Source organism: Vulpes vulpes, chromosome 2 (assembly GCF_048418805.1).
Source record: "Vulpes vulpes isolate BD-2025 chromosome 2, VulVul3, whole genome shotgun sequence".
Lineage (NCBI taxonomy): Eukaryota > Metazoa > Chordata > Mammalia > Carnivora > Canidae > Vulpes > Vulpes vulpes.
Genome location: NC_132781.1, coordinates 81,941,726 through 81,968,175, shown reverse-complemented (window position 1 = coordinate 81,968,175; position 26,450 = coordinate 81,941,726). Strand labels below are relative to the sequence as shown.

At 37.2% G+C, this 26,450-nt stretch overlaps 1 protein-coding gene across 13 annotated transcripts in view; it reads right to left on the bottom strand.

Moving 5' to 3' along the window:
- Positions 1–26,450, bottom strand: part of GABRA2 (gamma-aminobutyric acid type A receptor subunit alpha2) — a 126,501-nt gene that overhangs the window by 34,490 nt on the left and 65,561 nt on the right. For all 13 annotated transcript variants that reach the window (XM_072749084.1, XM_026016567.2, XM_072749088.1 and 10 more), the window contains 4 exons: positions 21,638–21,858; positions 19,203–19,285; positions 14,205–14,348; positions 13,013–13,165 (listed from right to left, as the gene is read on the bottom strand). In XM_072749084.1, the coding sequence (XP_072605185.1) occupies positions 13,013–13,165; positions 14,205–14,348; positions 19,203–19,285; positions 21,638–21,858 (601 nt within the window). The remainder of the gene's footprint in view (positions 1–13,012; positions 13,166–14,204; positions 14,349–19,202; positions 19,286–21,637; positions 21,859–26,450) is intronic.

Genomic DNA, 26,450 nt, shown 5'->3' with positions numbered 1-26,450 from the left:
GGGAACAACATGACATTTATCTAGTCACTCAGTTAGAAATCTAGGCGTGTTCTGCAATGACTACATTTGTCACCCCTTCAGATGCACTGTGTCCTGCATGCTCGCCCTCCCTCGGATCGCTCAAATCTGTAACTCCCTCTCCACCAATACTCTTGTCCTATTTTATGCTTTTATTATTTCTCACCCAGACAAGGCCAATAACCTCTTAACAATTGCTCTGTGTCCTTCAGACCATTTCAATGCATTTATCCAATAGTCCCCATAGTCCTCTACCCCAAGCCCAGGTATGTCAAATTCAACCCCTTGCTCAAACACCTTTCAAGCAGTTTCCATGGCTTTAGCAGGAGAGGTAGGGCTGTACATGAACTGGCCTCTCTATCTATCTAATCATCCTTACAAAGAAATGAATCCCATGCTTACGATATACCGGTCAATAATTGGTTGTTCTCCATATGCTTCATGTTGCTTTTGATAATTATGTCCCTCTGCTTAGAATATGCCCTTTCCACGATGCTAATTTGCAAGGCATAACTTGATTCTCCTTCCCTTTGGGCTTCTCTGAAGGATTCCTCCTCAAATATAGTTGTTTCTTCTTTTTGCTCTTACCTTATTTTAATAGATTTCTCTCTTGGCACCCATAATCCTTCACTTCGCTTACTTATTTACACGTCTGTCTCACTCCTCCACACTCTGAGTGGCTTGTGGGCATGTGGCTCATTGTGTTTTTTTAAAACTGCTGCCGCCTAACTCAAGACTCTGGCAACAGTGAATTCTCATTAGCTGTGGGTTCGCTGATTGAAAAAACTAATTTTAAAGACTGAACAGTAACAGCAGTGGACCTTATATATAGTTCTACAGGAAGGAATATACAAGTTAAGAGTCTAGTCAGCTTTAAAATAAAACAGAGTTTTAATCAGAACATTGTGATATAAATGTGATGTAAAGACAGTGCAAGTCTTTGGCACATAAGCCGTATATTCTTCTATTACTCCAGATTGGGTAATAAAAAGTGCCACTGGGAAGCGCCTACGAGACGTATTACTGTCATCCTCATCTGCAGTTGAGGAGACAGGCCGCGTGAGTTGAGCACCTTGCTGAAGATCATGCTGCTATCAAGTAGGACGTGGGATGCCAACCCAGCAGTCTATCTCAAAAGTCCACACTACTAAGTCACACGCCTAATCTATAGTCAGTTGTATGTCCATAGCGTGTATTTTTCAACATCATGAATCTAATCCTTCCATCCCTGAAGCCCTTAGGCTCTTAATATTTTTTTTATTTTTAATTAATTAATTAATTAATTAATTATAAGATTTCACCTACCTACTCATGAGACACAGAGAGAGAGGCAGAGACACAGGCAGAGGGAGAAGCAGGCCCGATGTGGGACTCGATCCCAGAACCCTGGGGTCACGACCTGAGCCGAAGGCAGACGCTCAACCACTGAGCCACCTAGGCATTCCCAGATCTTAATAAATTTTAAATTTATATCATGCGTTAAAGTATTTAGGTTACTTGAGACGAGGCTCTACCCAGGCAAATGTGCACTGAAATCAGGCGAGGGTTTGGATTCCACTCCTGCCACAGCAGCTAGGTGACTCTGCTCATCTTCAGCAACCGCCCCCCCGCCCCATCTGCAAAATGGAGATGATATATTTTTTTTACAGATGTTGGGAGGATGGTCCAAACATATATGCCCAGCACACAGAATTGCTCAACAAATATTAAATTCTTCCTTTCCCCTCTCTATCTCTCAGCCTCAGTGACTTTATCTCTAAAATGGGAATTATAATATAAATTTTATATGCTGGAACATTAAATGATATAAACAAATATCCCATTTAGAACCTGTCAAACAAAGAGCGCTACAGCTTCCCTGTTACTGCTGAGTTCAATAGGCCCCAGAGTGTGGAGCAAGAGGCTAAGATCCAAACCAAGGATGCAAGAGTCCCATCTAGTGGTGGTTTACATAAAATCAAAAGACACTGGGATTATGCTACTTAAAGGGATGCCTAGAAAGCCTTGGGCTATTTTACTTCAGTTCATTCATTTCCTACCTTGAGAAATAGATTGACACGGTTTATAAAAGAAGAGAAAGGAAAGCTTTGAACTAGATTCCCCTCCATCCTTCTATTGTTCCAAGAAAGCCCCAAGTGTTTTCTGGGTGGGTTCACATCTATTTCTGGTCTTGTTAAACCCATCATCTTCATGACTGAACTACCCAGTTCCTAGATTTCTAAAAGGACAGGACTGATCTCCTTGATTAGGCACAATTTGATCGCCTTTTGCTATCAAATGGATTCAGGGGCATCATTATGGCTTAAGATCAATCTCTTACAAGAACTACCCATCAGTCATCATCTATTACACTTGAGAGGTGATTTCTAAGAAGCCTAGTATGGTTCACATCTAAGCTCAAATAGTGTCAGGAATGAGATGGAAGTTCTGGATTAAAGTAAAGCTGGATCTAAAAATTGTTGAATGCAGCCTGCCAGGAATATCATTCTGGGATCCCCATAACTCTACTCCATTACCCATGAAACTCCAGTCTGGTGTCACTGCTACATATCACAGTAAGGATTATGGACCGTGTGTCTGTATTCTCCTCAAATTCTATGTTGAAATCTGATCTCCAGTGTGACAGAGGTAGAGCCTTTAGGAGGCGATTTGGTCATAAAGGTGGAGCCCTCATGAATGGGATTAGTGCCCTTTTAAGAAGAGGCCAGAGACCTAGCTCTCTTTCAGCCATGGGAGGACACAATGAGAGGCTGACAATCCACAAGTGAGAACCCCGCCGTGATGGCATCCTGGTCTCAGACTTCCAGCCTCCAAAACTGTGTGAAATAAATTCCTATTGTCTACAGGCCACCCGGTCCATGTACTTCGTTGAAGCAGCTTGAACTAAGACAGTAATATTCCGATTTTATGAATTTAAAAGAAAATAATATATTCAGTAGGATGACAATAAGACAATAAAAGAACAGGAGACTACATAAAACACTAGCCTGTGTAAACCCTCCATTGTTATCAAGTCCTTTTACTATTTCAGTCTTGTAATTGCATTGCCATAAAAATGCAGAGTGACTGTTCAAATGTTAATAGTTTTGGTGATTTCTTATAGCCTCCTGAGGTGATTTAACTGGGGAGATACTATGTTACTTTTGATGAATAATGCAGTATTAAAAATTTTTTTATCACAAAAAAGTCATCCAAATGGAAATCATTTCCTTCAAAGCCTAGGATACATGAAAATAGATAATAACTTGAATTTTCTTGAGAGTTTAAAAACGGAGGATAAATATGCACTCAAAATTCTGCTATAGTGAAACTAAATATTTAATGACCTCAACCTGTATGAACAGTAAAATGATCAGAGTAGAAAAGCCATTGTTTTTCCATTCTGTTATTTCAAACCTTAAGGAAAGAAAAATATATATTCATAAAAAATTAAAACAACAACAAAAAAACAAAACCCACTTTTGAAACACCTGGATTCTCCCTCATATACACTCTAAGGTTATCAAACTTTCACAGATGAATTCCAAGACAATGTAAATTATAGAGAAATGCTTTTTTAAAGACCGCAGTCGAAAGCAATAATCAAATTTCTTCACCTAAGATTAAACAGGAGTTTCTAATGACCAAGGTGATGCTATTTTGAGAAGCTATACTTTTAAAGACCTGGATTAACCAGGTTAATTTTGCTTAAAAATGCAGAATATGGGGCAACCCGGGTGGCTCAGCATTTTAGCGCCACCTCCAGCCCAGGGCATGATCCTGGAGATCTGGGATCCAGTCCCACGTCAGGCTCCCTGCATGGAGCCTGCTTCTCCCTCTGCCTGTGCCTGTGCTTCTGTGTGTGTGTGTGTGTGTGTGTGTGTGTGTGTGTGTGTGTGTGTCTCATGAATAAATAAATAAAATCTTTAAAAAAAATACAGAATACGTCACCTGGAAGAAATGAACTTGGAAAGTCATTCAGTGTATTAACTGCTGTACCATAATCGGATGGGATCAACTTCAGGGCAAGGAATAGGGCCAAGTACCCAGAACACCTCAATAAGCAGCTGCTGATCCTAATAGTAAGTAGCAAATTCACATGTGAAGACTCACCTCAAATTCTGACCTATGTTTTTAGTAAGCCTGACTCTCAAACAGAAATTACCCATGTAAGAAGCAATCGCCCAGCATTATTTCTGATTTCGGGCTCTAAAAGAAAAAGGGAAAAGAATGAAAAAGTAATTTGACAACCTAACGAGGCAGTAGAAAATGGGAAAGCATTGGAATCAGAGAGCTGGAAGGTCAAACTCTTTCTTTGTTTCTGACCTACTGATAACGAAAGGGTTGCTTATATACCTCCAGGTTCATACCTTCAATGTTCTTGTCTGGAAAAGGGGGACAATTAATTTCTTAACTCGAGTTTTGTTGAGTTTTGTTTTCAAAATTAAATAATGAGTCAATGTGAAGTGTCTACGAGAGTATACGACCAACAGACGGGGCTCAATAATGTGATTATATAGAACTTTTTTTTCCCTCATTATTATGAGATTTCAGGGTAGAAATAGGATTGGATAGGCTGCTCTAATGACTTGAAGAGTTATAACTGCATTGAAGTGATATCTGCACATCCTGGACCAAGTCTAAAAATTAAAAAAAAAAAAAAAAAAAAAAAACAAAAAAACAGACAAAACACTAGCACACACTTTCAGTTCTTTCCCGGTGCCCTTGCTCATAGCTCATTCTCCTCAATCCTCATCAATCAAGCTTAACCGGGCCACCTCTATTCCAAAAACAACTTCTAAAGCTGCCTCTAGAGCAGAACTAGCAAGGCTCTCTAATTTTCCTGGCCATGGTCTATTAGTGTATTTTGACTCATCACTGGCCTAATCAGCAGTGGCCGACGGAGGGCGGCCCCCGGGTCAGCAGGTGCTGCAAACACACACACACACACACACACACACACACACACACACACACACATGCCCCTTGGATTCAGAGAACAACCTACAATATCCCAGGTTCTCAGGAAATACTCAGACTTGCTGTTTGTTGAGTATATGAAGTATATAGGAAAGGTATGTTTTCTATGTTTTCTTTGTTTCTATGTTTTCTTTAAGACTTGAGAACCCCTGGGCACGTGCTGTTTCACGGATCCTCTGCGCCCCTTGATGAGGTAGCCAGCACATGTTCAGAAAGGCTACACACTTGCTCAGTCTAGAAGTGCAGACAGGGCCTGAGAGATACCCTCTTTGTTCCTGGTGCCACATATATATTTATTTTTTTTCAAATATGCAGTAAGCACTCAATAGTGTTAGCTGCTTTATTACTAAAGAAAAAGAGTCTGTGTTCAGATCTAATCTACTTCAGGTCACGATTCTCTTTATTAAAATGACAACCATCTCATTATCAGGGAATTTTCTGCCTGACGGATGACTGTTCCCTCAACATTTCAGTGGAATGTCCTTATGTACCAATTTTACAACCACCTTCAGTATGCGTCTGTGCGTCACATGCTAGGTGCACAGAGCCCATTCTGGGCAGGGCTTTCTGGAACCACAAAAAGAAGCATGTCTTCCACTCATCAATTCCACTGCCAAAAAGATGTTTATGATACTAAAGGACTTGCTGGACATGCTGGTGAAAGGAAAGGAATGCTGAATGTTGAGAGAATCGGACAGTGATGAAGGACACAGGATAAAAGGGAAGGTCAGAATGCAAGAAGGGAGGAAGAAAACGAGAGACCGTATTGATAAGGGCGTGACGTAAGCAGATATAGTGATGACTCAAAATGACAATCTTAATAATTAGATATTTAACATCCGGTTTCATAATGTGTACTGTATGTTTAATAAAGAATTTCAACCTTGCCCCTGAGAGAGGTCTGGACTTGGCCCCCAGCTTCTGGGAGGGAATCTCTAGGCTTTGATAGACCTTAGAGGGGGGGCTTAGTGGGCCTGGGGCTTTGGGCCAGCCAACCAGTAACAACTGGCTCTAGGTGCTTTTGTGTGTTTTCACCAGGCCGCACAAGCTTATCCTCCTAGGCAGCTGGAACTGGACTTCAGCCACAGGACTAGTCAATCATGCCCATGTGACAAAGCCCCAGCAAGGACTCCAGACACCATGGTGCAAGTGAGCCTTCCTGGTGAAACACGCTCTGTACCCGCTGTCCCACATCAATGCCAGGAAAGCGACGCTGTCCACAGCTCTGTGTGAAAAGGATGACAGGAGAGCTGCATCTGGACACCGCCCAGGCCCCATGCTTCTTCCCCTGGGTGACTTGAGTCTGGATCTTTTCCATGTAATAAGCCACAACTGTGAGAGTAACAGCTTTCAGTACATTCTGTACATTCTAGTGAATTCTCAAAACCAAGGGTAGTTTGGGGAACCCTATCATCTTGCAATTAGTATCAGAATGGCTGCAGCCCCCTGCACTGAGCTCCTTCTAAACACAGTTGGCTAGCCAACTGCAATGGGTAATTTCCATTTACTTTTTCTTTCCACGGGTCATTCATTCAGACTTCTTTGGGAAATCCTCCTCTGACTTCCAAATTTAAAGAATCGGGGAACCATCTTTTAGTTTGTTTGGTTGTGCTTTTGCCAATCTACCTCTGTCGAACTCAGAAATGTATGTGCTCATCTGCCCACCTATTTATCGATCATCTACCTAAAATCATTTTGCACTTGCTTTTTGTTTCAACTTATTTTCTATCGCTTTAAAAAGAGGCAAAAATAACAGCACTCCTGAAATTTAAATTCTAGAGGGGGAGACAAATTCTGTAAAAAATATATATATATTTTTTCTATAACATATTAAAAGATGATACATGTGATGGAGAAAAAATTAGAGTAGGCTGGGGCAACAGAAACAGCATTGGGAAGCAGTTGGTAATTTTAAGTTAGACCGTTAGGTAGTCTTCTCTGAGAAAATGAGAGTTTAGAAAAGCCCTAAGGAAATGGAAGGAATGAGAAACACAGGTATCTGGGGTGGGGGTTGGGGGGTGGAGTTAGGGGGATGACGGGGGAAGAGGTCCAAGCAGAGAGAAGAGACAAAACCCCTAAGTGAATGATTGTCCTGCTCATAAGGGAGAGGCCAGTGTGCATATTAGGGGAAGCTGAAGAGACGGGAAGGTAGCAGAAGTAGAGCTTGGAGGTGGAGGGAGTTCATGCTGCATTAGGACTTCCTGACCTCTGAAGGGCCTTTCATTTTCACTCTGAGTACACTGGGGAGCCAGTGGGTTCAGAGAACAGGGTTGACATGATCTGACTTACATTTTGAAGAGTATCCATCTGGCCACCATGTTGGGAACCAAGTCCCACAAGAGTGGAAGCAAGAAACAGTAAAAAGCCTACTGCAGTGTTACAGACTGAATGTTTACAACCCTCCCAAATTCATGTTGAAGCCTTAATGCTTAGTGTGGCTGTATTTGGAGATGGAGTCTCTAAGGGAAGTAATTAAAATTAATTGAGGTTTTAAGGATGGGGTCCTGATTCAATTAGGGTCGAATAGGGTCAGTGTCCTTATAATAAGACACACCAGAGAGCTCTCTCCCTCCCTTTCTCTCCCTTCCCTCAACCCCATGTACACACACCAGAGAAGTCCAAGGGAGGACATGAGAAGGTAGCCAAAATACAAAATAACACAAAAATACTAGTACACTTTTCTTATAGGAAAGCTTATTCATATATTCATACATAAACATAGTCCTATATTCATAACTTCTCCGTAAATTCGAAAAATGATCTGGATTCAAATGTGGACATAATAATTGGCAAATTCGTTATGATTATCTCTCATTTATATAAAGTGCCAATGGACATTAATCAACTAAAAGGACCAGGGCCGCAATTTCACAAAATAGGGGAATGTATCTGTTTATAGAAAGACAAAACGAGGCTGGGATACTGGAAATGCAGAGTCTACTCACAGGGGCCTGGACAGCACAAAACCCAGGTGTAAGGGTAAAAGTCTCCCAGGTGCTTCCTTACACCATCGACAACAGAGGTTCAGTTACCTCGTCACGAAGGGGATTTTGTTCCGTTTTCATTCAGGGACTTACCCCAAACATCTAGAACAGTGCTAATAAATGGATGCTCGACAAGTATTTTATTGATGTGCAATGAATGCACTGGGCATGAACACTCAGAGGAAGTCGAAGGAGGCTTTTATCATTCCGAGATACACAGGCAGTCCCTTTGAAAAAAATCAAGCTGGCTTCTACAGCCACAAAAACTGAATAGATAAAACCCAATATAATGGAACCAAGTCTCTAATACCAAGGGATGTGCATTGTGATTTCATCTCCTCTGCCTACCTACTGTCTTGTTGTCTCTGCTTTCTTATTCTGTTCACAGCATGAAGCCAGATCTCAAAGGTTGAACAATTTGACATCTTTCTCTTAACTGTAGTAGTTTTTCACGTGGGTGGGTTATCCGTCAAAGAAAGCAGTACAGGCCTGAGGAGGGCAGATGATTGAACGATCTCTCCCTAGCTTGTAAACCACGAATTCAGAGAGAGAAATTTAAAGACGGTAGAGACCTGGCCTCGGTAACCGTTATGTATAAATCAGATGATGGTTCAAAGATTGGGAGATGATCCTCTGGAGTAGGATGGCTGGGCAGCTTTCAAGCCCCATTCCAGGCAAGACGTAAGATTTTCATTTATCTTTTATTTTTTACATTCACATGGAATTGCATTTATTACAAACTTTACAGAGAATAACTTGTGGAGATAATACTCAAAATGCTCTTATCACCTACCAGTTTCAAGTGATGTGAAAATCTGACTTTTGGGTCCTCACCCCTGTAAATTCATATAAAATTTATGCCTTCAAATAGAGCCTGGAATTTTAACTTTACACGTTACTTTTATAACCAATCTTTAAAAACTCGTGTACATTTGTCATAGTCCAATGTAGCAGCCCTGACACTAACACATTCTATTCATTCAAAGTCAAATATTGATTCACCTCTTCATCTCTGTTCAAGTAGACTACTATTGGCCTCTTTAAACATATGCATCTATGTGATTTATGCTATGAAATCTCAGTCTTTATTTGCCTCAGTATTTTCTTCACAACCTTTATTAAACAAATACTTCATTATTTTATCATATCTGACTTGTTACATATTTAAATAAAAATTTAGATCTTTCTGGAAGATCCATTCAACATCAAATATGTAATTTTTTCCTAAAATTTCTTTTCTGTATTATTTGTGCTCTGAAAATCATGCAACCTTCTCGTTTAAACCATCTGAATGGAAATTTTCTCTTATTTTTGGCCTCATCATTTTTTGATGCTGTTGTTGTTTTTGGTTCAAAAATTTGCAATTTTGGAAATAGGTACCTGAAAAGATACCTATGAGTCTAATCTTGGGAAGTCCAAATGCTCATTCCTTGCCTTTTTTTTTTTTTTAACTCATGAGTTTTTGAAATTATTTTACTGAGTTGAAATACATAAGTACACAATCAACCATTTTAAAGTGCACAATTCAGTGGCATTCATGCATCCACAAGTCTCTGCCAATGCCACCTCTCTCTAGTTTCAAAGTTTCATCACCCTAGAAGAACATCCTGTTATTAAGTAGTAACTCCCCATTTTTCCTGCCTCCATCTACTGGCAATCACGGCACTGTTGTCCATCTCTATGGATTTGCCTGTACTGGATAATTCTTATGAAAGGAATCATACACTGTGACCTTTTGTGTCCACTTCTTTTCACTCAATATCATGTTTTTGAAGTTCACCCACATTGTAGCATCCTAATAGTACTTAATCACTTTTATGGGTGAATAATATCCTATTGTGAGTATAAAGCACATTTTGATTATTTTGATTATCCATTCATCCATGAGAGGAAATCTGGGTTGTTTCTACTTTTTGCTATTAGAAATAATGCTGAGATAAACATCTGTGTGCAAGTTTCCATGTGAACATATGTTTTCACTAATCTTGCGTATATACCTCAAGGTGGAACTGGTGGGTCATATGGGAATTCTATGTGTAACTTTTCAAGGAAGTGCCAAAGAGTTGTCCACAGAGGCTGCATCATTTTACCTTCCCTGCCAGCAATATAAAAGCATTTCTATTTCTTCACATCCTCACCAATGCTTATTTCTTGTCTTTTGTTTTGTTTTATTATTACCATGGCCATCCCAGTGCATGTGGAATGTATTTTATTGTTGTTTTTATTTATAGTTATTTAATGTACAAGAATGTTTCATATCACATTATGTGCTTGTTTGCCAGCTGTATACTATCTTTGGGGGAAAAATGTCTATTAAAGTTCTTTGCCCATTTTTTAAATCTAGCTTTTGGTTTTTTTATCTTTGAAGTTTAAGAATTCTTTATTCAGTCAGGATATTAAATTCTTATCAGAGATACGATTTGCAAATATTTTCTCCCATATGTAAGTTGTCTTTTCACAGTTTTGATAATGTTCCTTGAGGCATAAAAGTTTTCAATTTTAATGAAATCCAATTTATTTATTTTTTTCTTTGTTACTCATACTTTTGGTGTCAAATCTAAGACTCCATTGCTAGATCTAAGATAGTAAAGATTTGCCATATGTTTTCTTCTAATAGCTTTATGGTTTCCACTGCTGTATCTGGAGTGAGGTAGAAGTCCAACTTCATTCCTTTGCATATGGTGGTCATCTAGCTGCTGGTAAGGGCTGAAAAATCCCATAGAATGGTCTTAACAATAACCATTGTTGAAAATCAATTCACCATGACATCTGAGTTTGTTTCTACCTTGCTTTTATTCTACTGACCTATACATCTACCCTTATGACACTACCACACTGTTTTGATTCATGCAGCTTTGTGCTGAGTTTTGAAACTGGGAAGTCTGAAGTCACCAACTTTGTTTTTCTTTATCAATATTCTTTTGGCTATTTGAAGCCTCTTGCAATTCCCAATGAATCTGAGGACTGGATTTTTCTATTTCTGCAAAAAAAGGCCACTGGACTTTCGATAGGTATTGAACTGAATCTACAGATCGCTTCAGAGATTATTCCCATTTTAATAGTATTGTTTTCTAATCCATGAACATGGGATATCTTTCCTATTTAATTTGTTTTTTAATTAGGTATTTAATCAGGTATTCTTTGATTTCTCTCAGCAAAGTTTGACAGTTTTCCATGGATGGACAAGTCTTTTACCTACTTGGTTAGATTTATTCCTAGGCACTTTATTCTTTTGGATGCCACTGTAAATAGAATTATTTTCTTAATTTCCTTTTGAATTATTCATTGCTAGTGTTGAAAATCAAACTGATCTTTGTGCAATGATAAAAAGAGTAGCTAATGTTATGTAGTACATATTAAATGTCAGGCATTGTTCTAAAAGTTTTACATATTTATACCTTCAGAATACCAAAATGGGTTGCTATAGCCTATAAGATAAAGGTACACTGCATTAGCATGGCTTACAAGGCTCTTCTCATCTAGGCTTCAAACTATAATTCTGTCTAATGTATCTGCAATGACAGTGAAACAGCTCACTGTCACTGAGCACACTCTGTGCTTTCATCCCTTGATGTTACTGCACAATCGGAACCTTTTAAGCTAGGATTTTTGCTTCGTCTCATCTGTCTGAGAAACTCCCACTCATCCTTCAAGCCTCAGCCCAATAACTAGAACTGAGGGCACTCATTTAAAATAAAGCATATCAGGGGGGAGTTAGATGGGGGGGGGTGAAATACGTGAAGGGAATTAAGAGTTCACTTATCATGACCATGACGAGCACTGAGTAATGATGTATACAGAATTGTTAAATCACTATATTATACACATGAAATTAATATAATGCTGTTATGTTAATCATACTGGAATTAAGGTAAAAAACTTAACTAAAAAGAAAGAGACTGGGCACCTGGGGGGCTCAGTGGTTGAGCATCTGCCTTTGGCTCAGGGTGTGACCTTGGGGTCCTGGGATTGAGTCCTGCATCGGGCTCCCGGCATGGAGCCTGCTTTTCCCTCTGCCTGTGTCCCTGGCCTCTGTGTGTCTCTGATGAATAAATAAATAAAATCTTTAAAAAAAATAAATAAGAGATTTAGCTCAAACGTTAAAGATTTAAGCTACTTAAAAAGTTCTCGTTACCTTGTAACAGCTTGTATGTGCCTCTTTTACAATGCACTAATCTGTGTTGCTATTATCTTTCTGCCTTTTCTGTTGCCCTCCACTATACTGAATCGCTTGAAAGTAAGGACTGTATTTTATATATATCTGAGCCCTAGAGCCTGGTGCAATATCCAACTGAGTGGATTCTCAATAAAACTTTCCTAAAAGAATGAGGTGGCCACACACAAAAAGGCAGTCTACTTTGCACAAAATGTTTCAGCCTAGTTCATTCATCCAAAAAGCAGTCATTCTCCTGCATGGTTTGTTTTATTTTTTTGAATATTTTATTTATCTATTCGAGAGAGAGAGAGAGAAATTGAGAGAGTGAGTGAGAGAGAGCATGAATGAGGGAAGGCGCAGAGGGAGAAGCAGACCCCTGCCCCCTGCATGGTTTAAAACAAGAGAATTAGCTTTTTTATCAAACACACTAGTGGTGGTCAGTGAGGGATCTTTTCCCCCTCTTCCCGTTCTCTCTAACCGGAAATACAAAGATCATCTTTGTCCCTCTAAAAGCAAAACAAAGCAAAAATAAACATAGAAGGCCTAGATATATAGCACTGTTATGCTCCAAATCAAAGCCTCTAAGACTATTCTCCTTATCCTGACATGAAGGCAAGTAACGAAAAGCAAAATGAAAAGAAGAGTGAAACAGAAAGAAGACCAAATGCATTTTGAGAAGATCTGAGTGGTGTCTACATGTCTTATTAACAGTGTGACCCTGACTCCATATTTTGCCTCCCTGAGGCTCAGCTTCCTCATCTACAAGGTGGAGACAGTCTGCCCTGCTCCACACACCACACATCATTGGTGTGAGTTATCAAGAGAGAGAATGCTTTTGAAAGTATGCTACAAAACATAATGCGGGGCACAACGACGTGTGTAGCTATTCACTCACCGAACACAGTTCTTGCAGGCACAGATTCTCTGTTAAGCCAGAATGACACTTGGGAGAGAATGACAGTCATGATGCAAGGCAGATATGTCTGAATCACAAAATACCCAATTTTTCTTTTCAAGTGGAAATGAGCTGTCATTACGGTATATTCACCTAGAAGAAAAAATTTAAGAAGCTTAAGGAACTGTAATACTCAATAGTTTGAACATTTTGGAAATAGAACAGAGTTGAGAAAGAACAGTCCCTGATTTAAAAAAAAAGAATTTATCACATATACGACATGAAAAATATAAACCTTTAAGTGCCTCTTTAACACAGCAAGAATATTTAAAAGAGACTTAATATTACCGAGAAACTTGTACTACATGTCCAAGGTACGACATCTGTTTTTCTCTCCAGGTCATGCTCCCTGACCGAGGAGATACAGGATTCACAAAGGCTCTCTGGCCATAAATTATCTTACTTGCTCAGGTCTCACATCCCCACTGGAACCAACTTTAAGCCTCTGCTTTGATTGTTCTAACTCTCTGGCTTTTTAAAGTGTCAGTGTCTGGCTGCATCTCTAAGACGGATCCAGTCTTTGGGCCCAAATTTTCCACTGTTGACCCTGTCACCAATTCTGAATCTCTCAGTGTTGTATGTCTACTCTCATCCGCTGCGGTCATTTCCATCTAATCCTGAGAACTACCCTCCTTTCTGCTCTCTGGGGTTATATCTGCCGGAGGTAAAGTCATCAGTTCAACACGGCTGCTTTTTCTTAGATGAGTGTGGCCCTTAGAAAGGGCATCAGCTTTCTTCCCACACAGGCCAGTAGTAATGATCCATAAATCAAGTGTTGAATAGTCACAAGTTATCCAGAATATAGAAGGAAAAGATTTCAAAAACTAGGAAAATTGTGATATTGGTTGAAGGTAAAATTGGCTTGTCTAAAAAGACAGGCACTTTTTGAATTTTTATTTTAGACCAGCATTTCTCAAACTTTATGCACATCTCCTTGGAATATTGTTAAAATGTAGATCTGGATTTCATAAAGGGTCAGGTCTGAGACTGTAAATATCTAAAAAGCTCCTACAATCTATGCTACTAGTTCTTGGGCTCCAAGGCCAAAACTTTTTAAGTAAACTAATATATTTCAGTGACTCTGACCCATCAATTTTCTTAGAAACTATTTTTTCAGGGTCATTTTACTAACCTGTACTGGATTTAATTGTTTCCTTCCCAATTGATTGGCCCAGCAGATCATACTGATTTAACCTAGAGCCATCAGGAGCAACTTGTACTGAATCAGATGCATTGTAAGTCCAAATATAAGTGACCTCTGAGGTTGTATATGCATCTGTAGGAAATTAGAAAAAAAAAATTAAGCACTTAGTAAGAACTACCAATAAAGTGCAACATCAAAGGTTATATATTACATAGAATCACTATTATAAAAATTGATTATACAGATCATATTTTGTAAAGTAAAAGAAAAAATCTTTGAAATTTACAATTTTCAATATTTACAGTGTGAAGCAGACCAAGAGAGAAAATCATGATCATAGAGTATTTTCATTGTAACCACTTTGAGAAATGAACAGCAAATTCCTCTTCAGAGCCTGCAAAAACCACTGCACCCTGCGATGGTTAAAATATCCTCCATAGTCCCAAAGTCATAGATGAAGACATTGGAGTAACCTTACCTTGATCCAGGTTATAAATGGCTAAAGCCCATTTAAATGGTTTACTTGGGAATAGCAATCACTCATGAAGTATTTATAATTCAAAATGATACCACTCTCTGGACATAAAAGTAACATTATCATATGAGAATACTGACAAAATGCATTGTATTTATTTTAAGTACCATCTTTGTATTTGGTTCTGTAGGTTTTTCTTCAAAGCCTTCACCCAGTAACATGTAAAAATGGTGCTATAGTTTCATCAAGATATAAATAGTCCTTAAAACATGTTCATTTTAAAATTAATGCACACAGGCCTCGCTGGACTATACTTTCACAGCACCCCAGCTATGGATTGGCAGGAGACAACACTCAAACAGATATAACCTTCTGATTTGTTTGGTCAAAGATGAACAACTTAGCAGAATTTAGATGATTCTAGCACTGGAGGGCAGGAAGTATATCTTGTCTTAGCCATTCTCTGGCCCTGGCACCTCCTTCATGCCCGTGTGTCCCAGTGGGAGACAGCTGACCTCTCCATGCAGGAAGTCTCTCCACAGTTGAATTAACAGTCAATTCTCACTATACTACTGACTTTTTGAAGAACTTCTATGAACTTTTGCTCATGGGAACGTTGTAAGTACTAGGTACTCTTGGTTCTTGAGCAAATTCAGCATCACAGCTACGTTCTCAATTGAAAGAGAGAAACGACTAGCTGTTTCCAGCAAGATCTCTGCCCTTAGATCTCTGGGACTCTGGAAAAGTTCATTTACCTGCCATCTACAAGTTTTCCAGGTTGATAACATTGTTCTGGGATGGCCCTGCTCCTTACCTTGAGCCAAGGCCTACGATCACAGACCAATTCACATTTAAGCATCAGTCACAATAAAGTGAATATTTATGAGTTCGTGTCTTACTTGTTGGGTGGTCTTTTAATGACCTACTACAATGTTGTCAGGGTTCTGCATGTTGCTACTCAATGTTGTAACAGTGAAATACTGTTTTCATCATACACATATTCACCTATATCCATAATTAAATTATATTCTGTAGAACGATTTTTGAAATAGGACTCTAAAAACAAAATTATGTGTATGTGCATATCCTTATATGTGTGTACATATATTTTTTAATAACAAATATATTCCTATATTTGCATATGGATGAATTCTAGTTACTCCAAGGTCTAAATTTGTATTAATTCCAATTAGTTGATCATTGATGATTCTGCTGCTAGGATTAAATAAGCAACATTAGTAATGTGGATAACTAGCAATCCATTTGCAGATCATTAAGTGGCTTGTTTTTTTCTCCCTATAAATGCACATCAGTAGTTGTGAATATTAATAAATTATGAACCTTTTAAGTATAATGATTCCACTTCTGAATTTTGATGTTTATTTTTAAACATAAATAAGAGAAAATGGAATCCCACAAATGCAGTGACATTTCCAAGAAACTAGTGAGATACTGAGGAGCAGGGATTTGTTCATGTCTACACTCCTTGCACCTAGTACAGAGCCTGTCACCCAGAGAAAGTTCTCAGTTCATTCCTGCTAGATTAATCAATAAACCCATACTATTTTAATTATGTTATTTACTTTTAATTGTTATTTACTTTCATGGAAATCTGCATAATAGCTCAAGAATATGTTAAAGAAGATGACTGATACTCCCAGTGTCTCCTATGAAAAAGCAATTATAGCATTTTATTAGTTAGACAGGAATATGGTTTTTAGATTTTGAGTCTGGTGAGAGAAGATAGAGCAGAAAGTCATGTAATGCAGCTTAGAGGCACTCCCAGTCCACCAACACACATATAAGCCAGGAGACCACTGCAGTGTTTTTCAGTAAAGTATAAAAGCAGAGAAAGATAGTTTGTTGTACAAATCTCACTATAAATTCCATCCCTAAGTTAGATTTTCATTAAATAATTCCATTTAATTCTGTTACATAAGCCATTTTCAAGTCCTAATCTGCATTGAACATCAAATGCATACTGACTGATTCTTAATATTTGCCAACCAGAAAAAAAATCCCCAAATCATTTCTAATTATTAATTTTATCCCCGAAGACGATTTATATTTTTTTTGACTAATGCACAGAATACAGCCAGACTCCCATTTAGGAACTTTTAAGTCATGTTAAACAGCAAGAGGCTATATAAAGATGTGAGGCAACAGAAATAAAGCAAAATAAACATGAATTCAAAATTATAAACATACAAAAAGATGCTCCTTTAATTTAAGAACAAAGATAAATTTCCAGAAATTCTATCATTATAGGGAGCGTTTAAGCAAGAGAGAAATAAATGACTAGAAGAAAAAGTCATGGCTACTTCTGTCAAAATCTGTTGTGCTAACATTATAAGGTTTGGATTAGCTTGTTAATTAATCTATTACACCATACTTAATGCACAGCTTTTTTTTTTTTTTTTTTTTTTTTGAGAGACAGAGAAAGAGACAGAATGGGTGTGAACGGGGAGGTGGGGCAGAGGGGGAGAGAGGGATTCTCAGGCAGGCTCCATGCTCTGAGTGCAGAGCCTGAGGCAGGGCTCAATCTCAAGACCCTGAGAACATGACCTGAGCCAAATCAAGAATCAGATGTTTAACCTTCTGTGCCACTCAGGTGCCCCCTAAAGTCCATTTTTTTAAACGCTTAGTTATCAACCACCTACTCTTGGCAAGGATAAGTAAAAGAATATACAAATCAAATTGTCAATGTGTCAGAAAATAAACATGAAGAAAATGAAACAAAAAGCAATTACTAAGAGAATTCCTAACAATAAACTCTGTGTGTTGTCTATATTGCTTCTAGATACAGAAAGTCATGCATGAGGATCCCTGGGTGGCGCAGCGGTTTGGCGCCTGCCTTTGGCCAAGGGCGCGATCCTGGAGACCCAGGATCAAATCCCACGTCGGGCTCCCAGGGCATGGAGCCTGCTTCTCCCTCTGCCTATGTCTCTGCCTCTCTCTCTCTCTGTGTGTGACTATCATAAATAAATAAAATAAAAAAAAGAAAGTCATGCATGCATTTCACTACTTTGTGGCTACACGACAAGGGATTTTAAATTTTTATTTAAACTATTTTCAGGCATATTTATTTAATATTCAGAATTGAGACATCACATCATTTATATTTGGTGCCTTAATGGCAATAACTTGTCCACTGAAAAATTCCTTTCCTTCTTATACCAATACTGCATTTCGAATAAATCATTTCCTTTGGTTAGCAAGGCTTTTCAATTTTCTCTTTAATGCCATTTATGTAATGCAAATGAGTTTTTCTCTGCTGCATCTGCTGTAGTTTTTTTCCGCATCATGTTTACGTTGTATAACATGATTGACTATCTTAAATAATTTTGGAAAAAAATGCCAGTATTGAAGTGATGGTTTCCATGACAATAAAAGAAGGCTTTGTAGTTAAACAAAGAAGAGATTCGCAAAGAAAATTGAGAGCTGACACCTTTTGTAAGAATGAACAGAACAAACAAGACTGAACTTCTCATTCCATGAAACCATGGTCATCAAAATAATTAGAGGAGTTTGCATTCATCTTAGCCATCATTCTCTTCTCTTTTCTTTCACTTGATAGTCTGTGGGGTGAAGGCATCTATTCAATCATACATATTTTTAACCAGGTAAGGGAACTGCATTTTTGTTCAAGCGAACGAAAAGTCAAAAGGTGCCCTGCATGGATAAAGATGGGGATACCAGAAAGAGCAAGGTTTCTGAAAAGGTCAGGTGATAGGACATGCTAACACAAGAGAGAAGCTGCTTTAGAGCTGTGTCTGTGGATTTATCGTGAACTTGCCCTAAATGTGGGCCTAGGGAGATGATTTGACCTTCCCTCTTTTCAATTATTCCAGGAGAATGAATGTTTCTGCTTGACATACAAGATATAACCTCAGTGACCTAGAGAATGGCCAAATGCACAGAGCCTTTTCTAAAATATTTTATGTAAGCACAAGGTGCCTAAACATAGCAATCCAGTTACATCATCTCCTTCAAGTTTATTTTAGGAAATTTTTAAAAATCCTTTCCATTAGTTGGAAAATAGGAAGATAATAATAGCACAGATCCGGCTTCTGTGCCTGCCACTTGCAACAGGCTGATTACTACCTTAATAAACAATAGAATCTATCCTTTACAGTTCATTCTTAGTTACAAAAAAAAATGTATTTTGCATTTTTAAGGAGCTTGGAAAAGAAGGTAAATGACATGGTCTTGACCTTCATTAGGAGCTCTTGGACTACCTTTATCCATGTATAGAAACACACGGTGTTCTTTACTAGCAGTAAAGCAAGCGAGATTTTAAACTCTGTGATTAAAATACAATGATATTTGAGAGTACAACTGGGCTAGCCAATTAGTTCCTTGAGTAAAACCAGCAAGCCTTTTACTTCTATGCCTTTTGGGGCAAATATTAAGCATTCCACAGAATGAGAAGCAACTGTACAGGGAAGCAATGCTGCTGCCTACCCTTGATTTGACAGACCCAAAATATGTATCTTCATCCCCATACTTACAGCTGCCAAATTTCAGAGGACATGAATGAGCATCCATAGGAAAATCCTCCAAATGCATTGGACATTCAGCTTGAACCGTAAGCCTAAAAGCAAAAATTTCACTCTTTGTTTAAGTAAATTGACAAGTCAAGACTCCTTGCTGTTCTCAACAGCATCCAGGATGAGGTACGATCTTCATTATAGCATTGTATTAGGCTAATGCACATTTAAATTGTTCTCTTTCAGGTTTAGGTGATCCTTCGGAAGACATTAGCATATGCAAAATATGAACTCAAGTAGCAATATTTATTTACACATATACTTAACCATTTGGAACTCTGTGGTTTGTTAAGTAGTAAAGAAGTTATATACGCATTTTTGAAGGGCTATTTTCACATTAACATTCACTATTAACATTTGAAATCCTAGAGAAAGAAAAGAAAAAATCTCTATTACGAAAAGAATGTTATTTTCCTCCCTTATGTCATCAGCAATCATACAGCAAAACTGATATAAGAATTCAATACTAGCTCACAGGACTCCCTCCAAAAATATGTAAACTATGAATGAGTATCACATGCTATATACAGGTACATGGATTTAAATATACAAGTAGATATAGATAATATATAGATGTGGCTCTTAGAGATATCTTGTTCAAACTAGACTATTGCCTAAAATATGGGCACGAGTTATGTATTGTCCAATAATTTTTTTTCTGTATCTACATGATCACATTAAAGAGTAATCACAGCAAACTTGTTATAAAGACAGTCATCAATTACTCCATTTCACACACAAGTAAAATGGATAGAAAAGGTATTAAACTGAACTTCTAGAAGACTCTTATGATGAGCAAAACAAATGTGGCCAACAATTTAATGATAACTTATGTACTTCTAAGAGAGTATTTAAGTAGAACTCCATGCAATATTTTCCAAAACTCTGTGAGTTCTCTGCCAACATTTTGTTAAAAGCCAAAATTTCCAACCATTGTCATAACCCACAGGAATGTTCAGAGTGTAAAACCAACAGAGACACTGCATCTGTATTTTAAGATTCAGAGAGAGCTACCACTTCCATTTTAGGCAATGGTCATTTAGTAATGAGTCCTTAAGAGTTTTTTCTTTAAAGATCAGGATTGTATTTTTGCCCCTTGTTAAATAATTTACACAACTGAAACCCACCACCTAACATTTCATATGAAATAATAACACACCACATGTTCAGAATACATGTCTAATCTATATTGAATGCTGATAAAGTTACTCATGCTTTAAAGCCTTTATTGAACATTTAAATTTTAGATTACACATCATCCTACTAGATTTGTGATTGTTTTCTTTCTTATAGAAGTAACCTATTTTAAAAGATTAATTCATGAGAAGAGTTAAAATGGAATAGTTGCTATACTACATAAATATATATAAACAGACAGTCACCAATTGTATATTTCTTTAATTTTTTAAGATTCTGTTTATTTATTTATTTTTGAGAGAGACAGAGCATGAGCAGGGGGAGGGACAGATGGAGAGGGAGACAAGCAGACTCACTGCCGAACTGGGAGCCTGATGTGGGGCTCGATCCCAGGACCCTGAGATCATGACCTGGCCCAAAGTCAGACCCATAACCAACTGAACTACCTAGTTACCCCTCTTTAGATAAATTTTTAATGGTTGAATCAAATGAAATTTATGCTACATGATACTATTTCACTTACAAAATGGCAATTTGTATTGTTCAATCTAATATATATGCTTATAGTACATAAGCCTTATTAAATAAAAACTACCTTTTAAAATAAAGTGAGTTTTTTTTTTGCTTTAGATTGACTTTATTAGAAGGATCAAATATTAAGTAATAGCTTGCTTAAAAAACACTTGAAATTTTGATGGCATATCTGATTAAATATTAAAAATAAAAGTATATGATGGTTTAAAGGACATTTTAAATCATGATGTTCAAGCTGTACTTAATTAAAATGTAATGTAAAAAAGAAAATAGGCAATAATCATCAGTTCTTAATAGTTAAGGCAATCTTAGTTTTTAACACTTAAGATGAGAATCAATCTCATAAACACTAACTTACTTAGTTTTTTTAGAGAGAAAACCCATGTGAATGTGTGCGAGGTGGGGAGTGTGGAGGGGGCTAGAGAGAGAATCTTAGGCAGGCTCCATGCCCAGCACAAAGCCCAACATGGGTCTGGATGTCACAGCCCTGAGATCATGATCTGAGCAGAAATCAAGAGTCAGATGCCTGACCGACTGAGTCACTCTCACACTCCTATTTTATCTTATTTTAATATCCAGGGATTTACAAAGCACACCGTGGTTACCTCAATGATCTGCTATAAAAATGTTCATTTTGTTCTAATACTTGACAACTAGGTTGGCTGGTTGTTTAATACATGGGTTTCTCAATATTTAAATGCAACATCTCAAGCCTAAAAACATACCTCATTGTGTACAGCAGAGTCCCATCATCCTGGATTCGAAGAAGCTTGTTTGGCATTGTCATATTATGAGCTACTGATTTTTTCCCATTGTGAAAGAAGGTATCAGGGGTCCAAATTTTGCTAGCCATTAAATTGTTAAGTCGAAGAATGTTCATAGGACCTTTAAATTTTAACCGTTCATCTTTCCATTTTTGCCGAAAAAAAACATCAATTGTATATTCCTGAAACATAAAATAGAATTCTTTGGAAAATAATAAATGTTTGCAGATACAAGGTCACTATAGAATTCCAACAAAAGAATAATATAGTTTAACAAAAGAGACTACTATGCTGAGAGAAGTAAATTCTGAAAGATGATTTCTTTACCAATAAACGTTGCCACTTACAATGAGATAAGCACGTGTGTTTACACAATTGGCTACATATTAAGAAAAGAAAAAATAAATATATTTTATTCTGGCCTCTTTTAATTAAACAAGGTCTTAAGCTGCTTTACTGCATCCTATAACTTACAAGTGTGGGAGAGGAGCATGCTTGGAGCAGGGTCTCGGATGGTGTTCTAAGTAGTTTATCTCAAAAAAGCGTAAGCAGGCAGCCTTCTCAGTAACCCATTCCCCCACCCCCCAGCAATAAAAAAGAAGGAAAAAAAGAAACAACTGTCAAATCTGTATGAGTCATCATCTGCTGATGCCAAAGAAACTATAAAATATCATATTTCTTTTTTCTAAAAAAATGGTGAGATATCATGTTGCTAGCAAGAACAGGGGATGACAATTTCAATAAAGTTTATTTTATAAAATTAGTCGTAATAAAATACTTTGACAAGTTACTGTAATACTTAAAATACAAATATTTTGCAAATAAACACACTCAGGTTAAAATGTACTTTTGAATATTTGTACAGATGAGCTAGCAATCGATTCCTATTTTACTACTGTCCAACACTTTAAGGTAACTTCACTTTCTCACCCTCTCTTTCTCATTTCCCTGCTCCCTGCCTTCCTCCCTCTCGCTCTGTCTTCCTTAGAAGAGAATGTATACAATTCAGACTAGAGGAACAATTCACAATTGTGATTAATACTGACAACATATTAGATATTAACATTTTTGTCAATGTGTGTTTGTGCAAACACACAATAGATAACCAAAATATTCAATTACACATCTGAGAATGGTAATTCAGCAACTGTCCTTTGAGCCTAAAGCCACAGTCATCACATTTGAAATAAGCACCTTAGCAACTGGGAATTTCATTCAACTAAAATTACGCATATAAAAAAGGACACATTAAAAAGGCCATATGCTTATGAAAATATAAAATTATTTGTACACTTTTCAATCAAGTAAATGATTCCCAGTAATTTCTCGAAAATTGGAAGGATGAAAAGAAAAAGTATCAGCAATAGGTCATGACATATCAACTGGAAATAAGCAATGGCTTTGGGCTGCATCTCTCTGATCTTTAGGAGAAAATTTCATGATTGAATTGAAACCCACTCTCAGTGGTTTAGTCCTTTTTAAAAATGTTTAATTCCATATATAGTTTTTTTAAAAAAAAAAACATCTAGATTAAGAGATGAGTCTTCACTATTTAAGTTTTTATCCAAGTGTTTCTTTCCAGCTATGGCTTCCTCAAATCTAAGCCTGATGTGAATACATAGGACATTTATTTGTCCAGGAAAATTGAATGCATTTTACAATTTCTTATAAAACCTAAATTCAAATTTTCCATTTCTGTAAAATTATGATAGGTTTTATCTGTTTCAGAAGCTGTCACTAGGGCAATCATTTCCTGCAGATTACATAGGAGATATGCAAGGTTTATAAACAGCAGGTTTCAGATGAATTCTTCTTTAAGAAGTGGTTTCAGCAACACTGTGTGTTTCTGAGTCTTCATGGTGTCCCAAGTGTCAACCTATCCAGAGTGATCTGTCCCTTTTTCTCCCCCATCCCACTCCAATCAGGCACTCGTGTTATGTTGTAGGCAATTTTAACAATCCCCGCTTCTGACCATTTCTCACCTAAAGCAAGTTTCCTACCTGCCTGAATCAGAAATTGCTCACAATCATACTCCCAGTCCCTGGAACATCCAGAAAAAACAGTCAGCTGTTTATGTATCTTCATTACTCACAGAGCTTCCTATTCCTACAAGATCCCATGCTGCAATTTATGGTCGTTCCTCTCTCTCCTGACAAGCTTGCAAATCTTCACAAAAGGCACCATAGATTTCATTTGTGTATTATCTTAGTTTGTCTTCAGATGTATATAAGAGTATAAAGAATATCATTACATCTCGAAGCCATTACCAGCAGAAATGCGAACACAAATATCACTGAAGTCTTCTCTCACGCTGATTCCTCCTCAATCATATTCCCCTACTCTCTGAGAAAATATTTATCTCGGATTTGGTGTTTATCATTCCCAAACATGTGCTTAAATATTCACTACATAAATATGTGTGTTTCTATGTCACATTTTCAACAATCATGTAAATGGCATCAGAGAGCGTGTATCCTTTCCTAACATTGATTCTTTAAGTTACATGATTGAAATTCATTAATGGCAATATATCTAGTACTTTGATTCATTTTCATTGCTACATAGCAGTATCATTTAAGAGTATTTCACAATATTCCTCCTTTTTCTATGTTCTTAATTTTTTTTTCCTATTTTCAATCTGTCACTATTGCAAGAAATACTGCTGAGAACATTATTATATTATGCTTTTAGGACAAAGGCCCAAGAATTACTCTAAACCAGAAGTCGATAAACTTTCTTCATAAAGGGCCAATCAGTAAACACTGTAGGCTTTACATGCACATGATATCACAACCACCCAACTTTAATGTTATAACTTTGTTGTTGTTGTTATTATTATTATTATTATTATTATTATTATTTGTCAAATATCAATACATAAATGAGTCACTGTGGCTATATTCCATTAAGTCTTTATTTATAAAAATAGATAACTGATAGGATTTGGCCCATGGACCACGGTAGGCCCACCACTTCTCCAGAGTAAATCTACAAGTGGTATTACCAGAACGTACTGTATGTGCATGCTCAACATATTTTCAAATTGAAATCCTAGAGGTCTGTACACATAAAGTCTCTTGTTTCTCTACAACTCGATATAAATACAATATTTCATTTTTAGCCATTATGATCAATGATTACTGATACTGCTACCATCTGAATCTCCCCATTGAGTAGTGAATTTTAACAGTTTCATGTATTTATTAAGACCTCTAGTTTTCTCTTTTATGAAGCATCTATTCATTTCATGTACTCAGTTTCCTTTTAGGTTGTCTTTTCTTATTGAGTCATAGAAATTACTCACATTTTCTACATATAAATATTTTATTAAATATGCTACCCAGTAAGAATTATAATAAAGATTATAAAGCTATGTGAATATCATAAACATATCCCTGTACATTTCATCTAAGATGTAAAAGTTCTGTCTTTGACATTTAGGTCCTGGAATTATTATTTATCACATGAGATAAAGATTGAACATTGTTTTTTTGTTTGTTTCTAAATGGAAACACAACTTTCTAGTACCATTTTATCAACTGGTCCATCTTTCTCCACAGATCTATAATGGCATTATTTTTCTTATGTATATAGTGTCCACATAGGTACGGACAGGTTTATGAGATTGCTCTTCTTTTCTATTGTTTATCTATCCCTGCATTAATTCCAAAGTCTTGATTACAGCACCTATATAATAAGTATAATTAATAGTATTTTCATTATTATCCATTCAAAGACAATTTTTAATTCCCATTATGACTTTTCTTTTTCTTTATGTAGGAGATACATGTGAAGTGAGACACTGTGAGACACTGTGAAGTGTTTTTGTATTTCCAGATGTGTTGGTTTATTTTTGTCACTGATGTTTAATTTTGCTGCATTTTAATAAGAGACTATGTTCCGGGATGCCTGGGTGGCTCAGCAGTTGAGCATCTGCCTTCAGCTCAGGGTGTGATCCTGGAGACCCAGGATCAAGTCCCACATCAGGCTCCCTGCATGGAGCCTGCTTCTCCCTCTGTCTGTGTCTCTGTCTGTATGTCTCTCTCTCTCTCTGTATCTCTCATGAATAAATAAAGTCTTTAAAAAAATAAGAGACTATGTTCCGAGGATACAATTTCCAATTTATTAAAAACATCCTAGGAGATAATGGTAACTTGGTCCATTTACATTTAATGTGATTGTTAATATATCAGACATGTCCCCAGGCTATATTATTTTTATCAATGACAGTTAAAATTGCAAGGATAGAAGGGATCACTTACGTACGTGTTTCATGACTAATAAAAATAAAGAAAAAACTTTAGAAAATTACAGCGTATGAACCACAAACACACACACACACACACAAACACACATACACACATACACACACAGAGTAGCAGGAAAGAAAAATGCCAAACTAAGAAAAAAGAAAATTTAAGAAGCATTTATAGATAAACAGTGTCAAATAGTGCTGAAAGATCTTGAGCATAGTTTAGAAAAGGTTCAGAAGGCAGAGTGCAATGAGCTGAGAAGTGAACGGAGGATACAAATGGAGGAAGTTAAAGTACTCTCTCTCCCTACTCCGGAGTTTGTAAATGCCATTAGGGGACATTAGAGTTTAACCAGTAAAACCTGGAGACTAATTAATATCATTTAGCAAATGCCGTGTAAAAAAAACACCTAAAATGAAGTAGCTTCTAAGAGCAACAATTTATTATTCCCTTAGAAGACCCGAGACTGGGGTCAGCAGATCACATCGGGGCTCTGTTGACCTCAACTGTTCTTGCTCGTG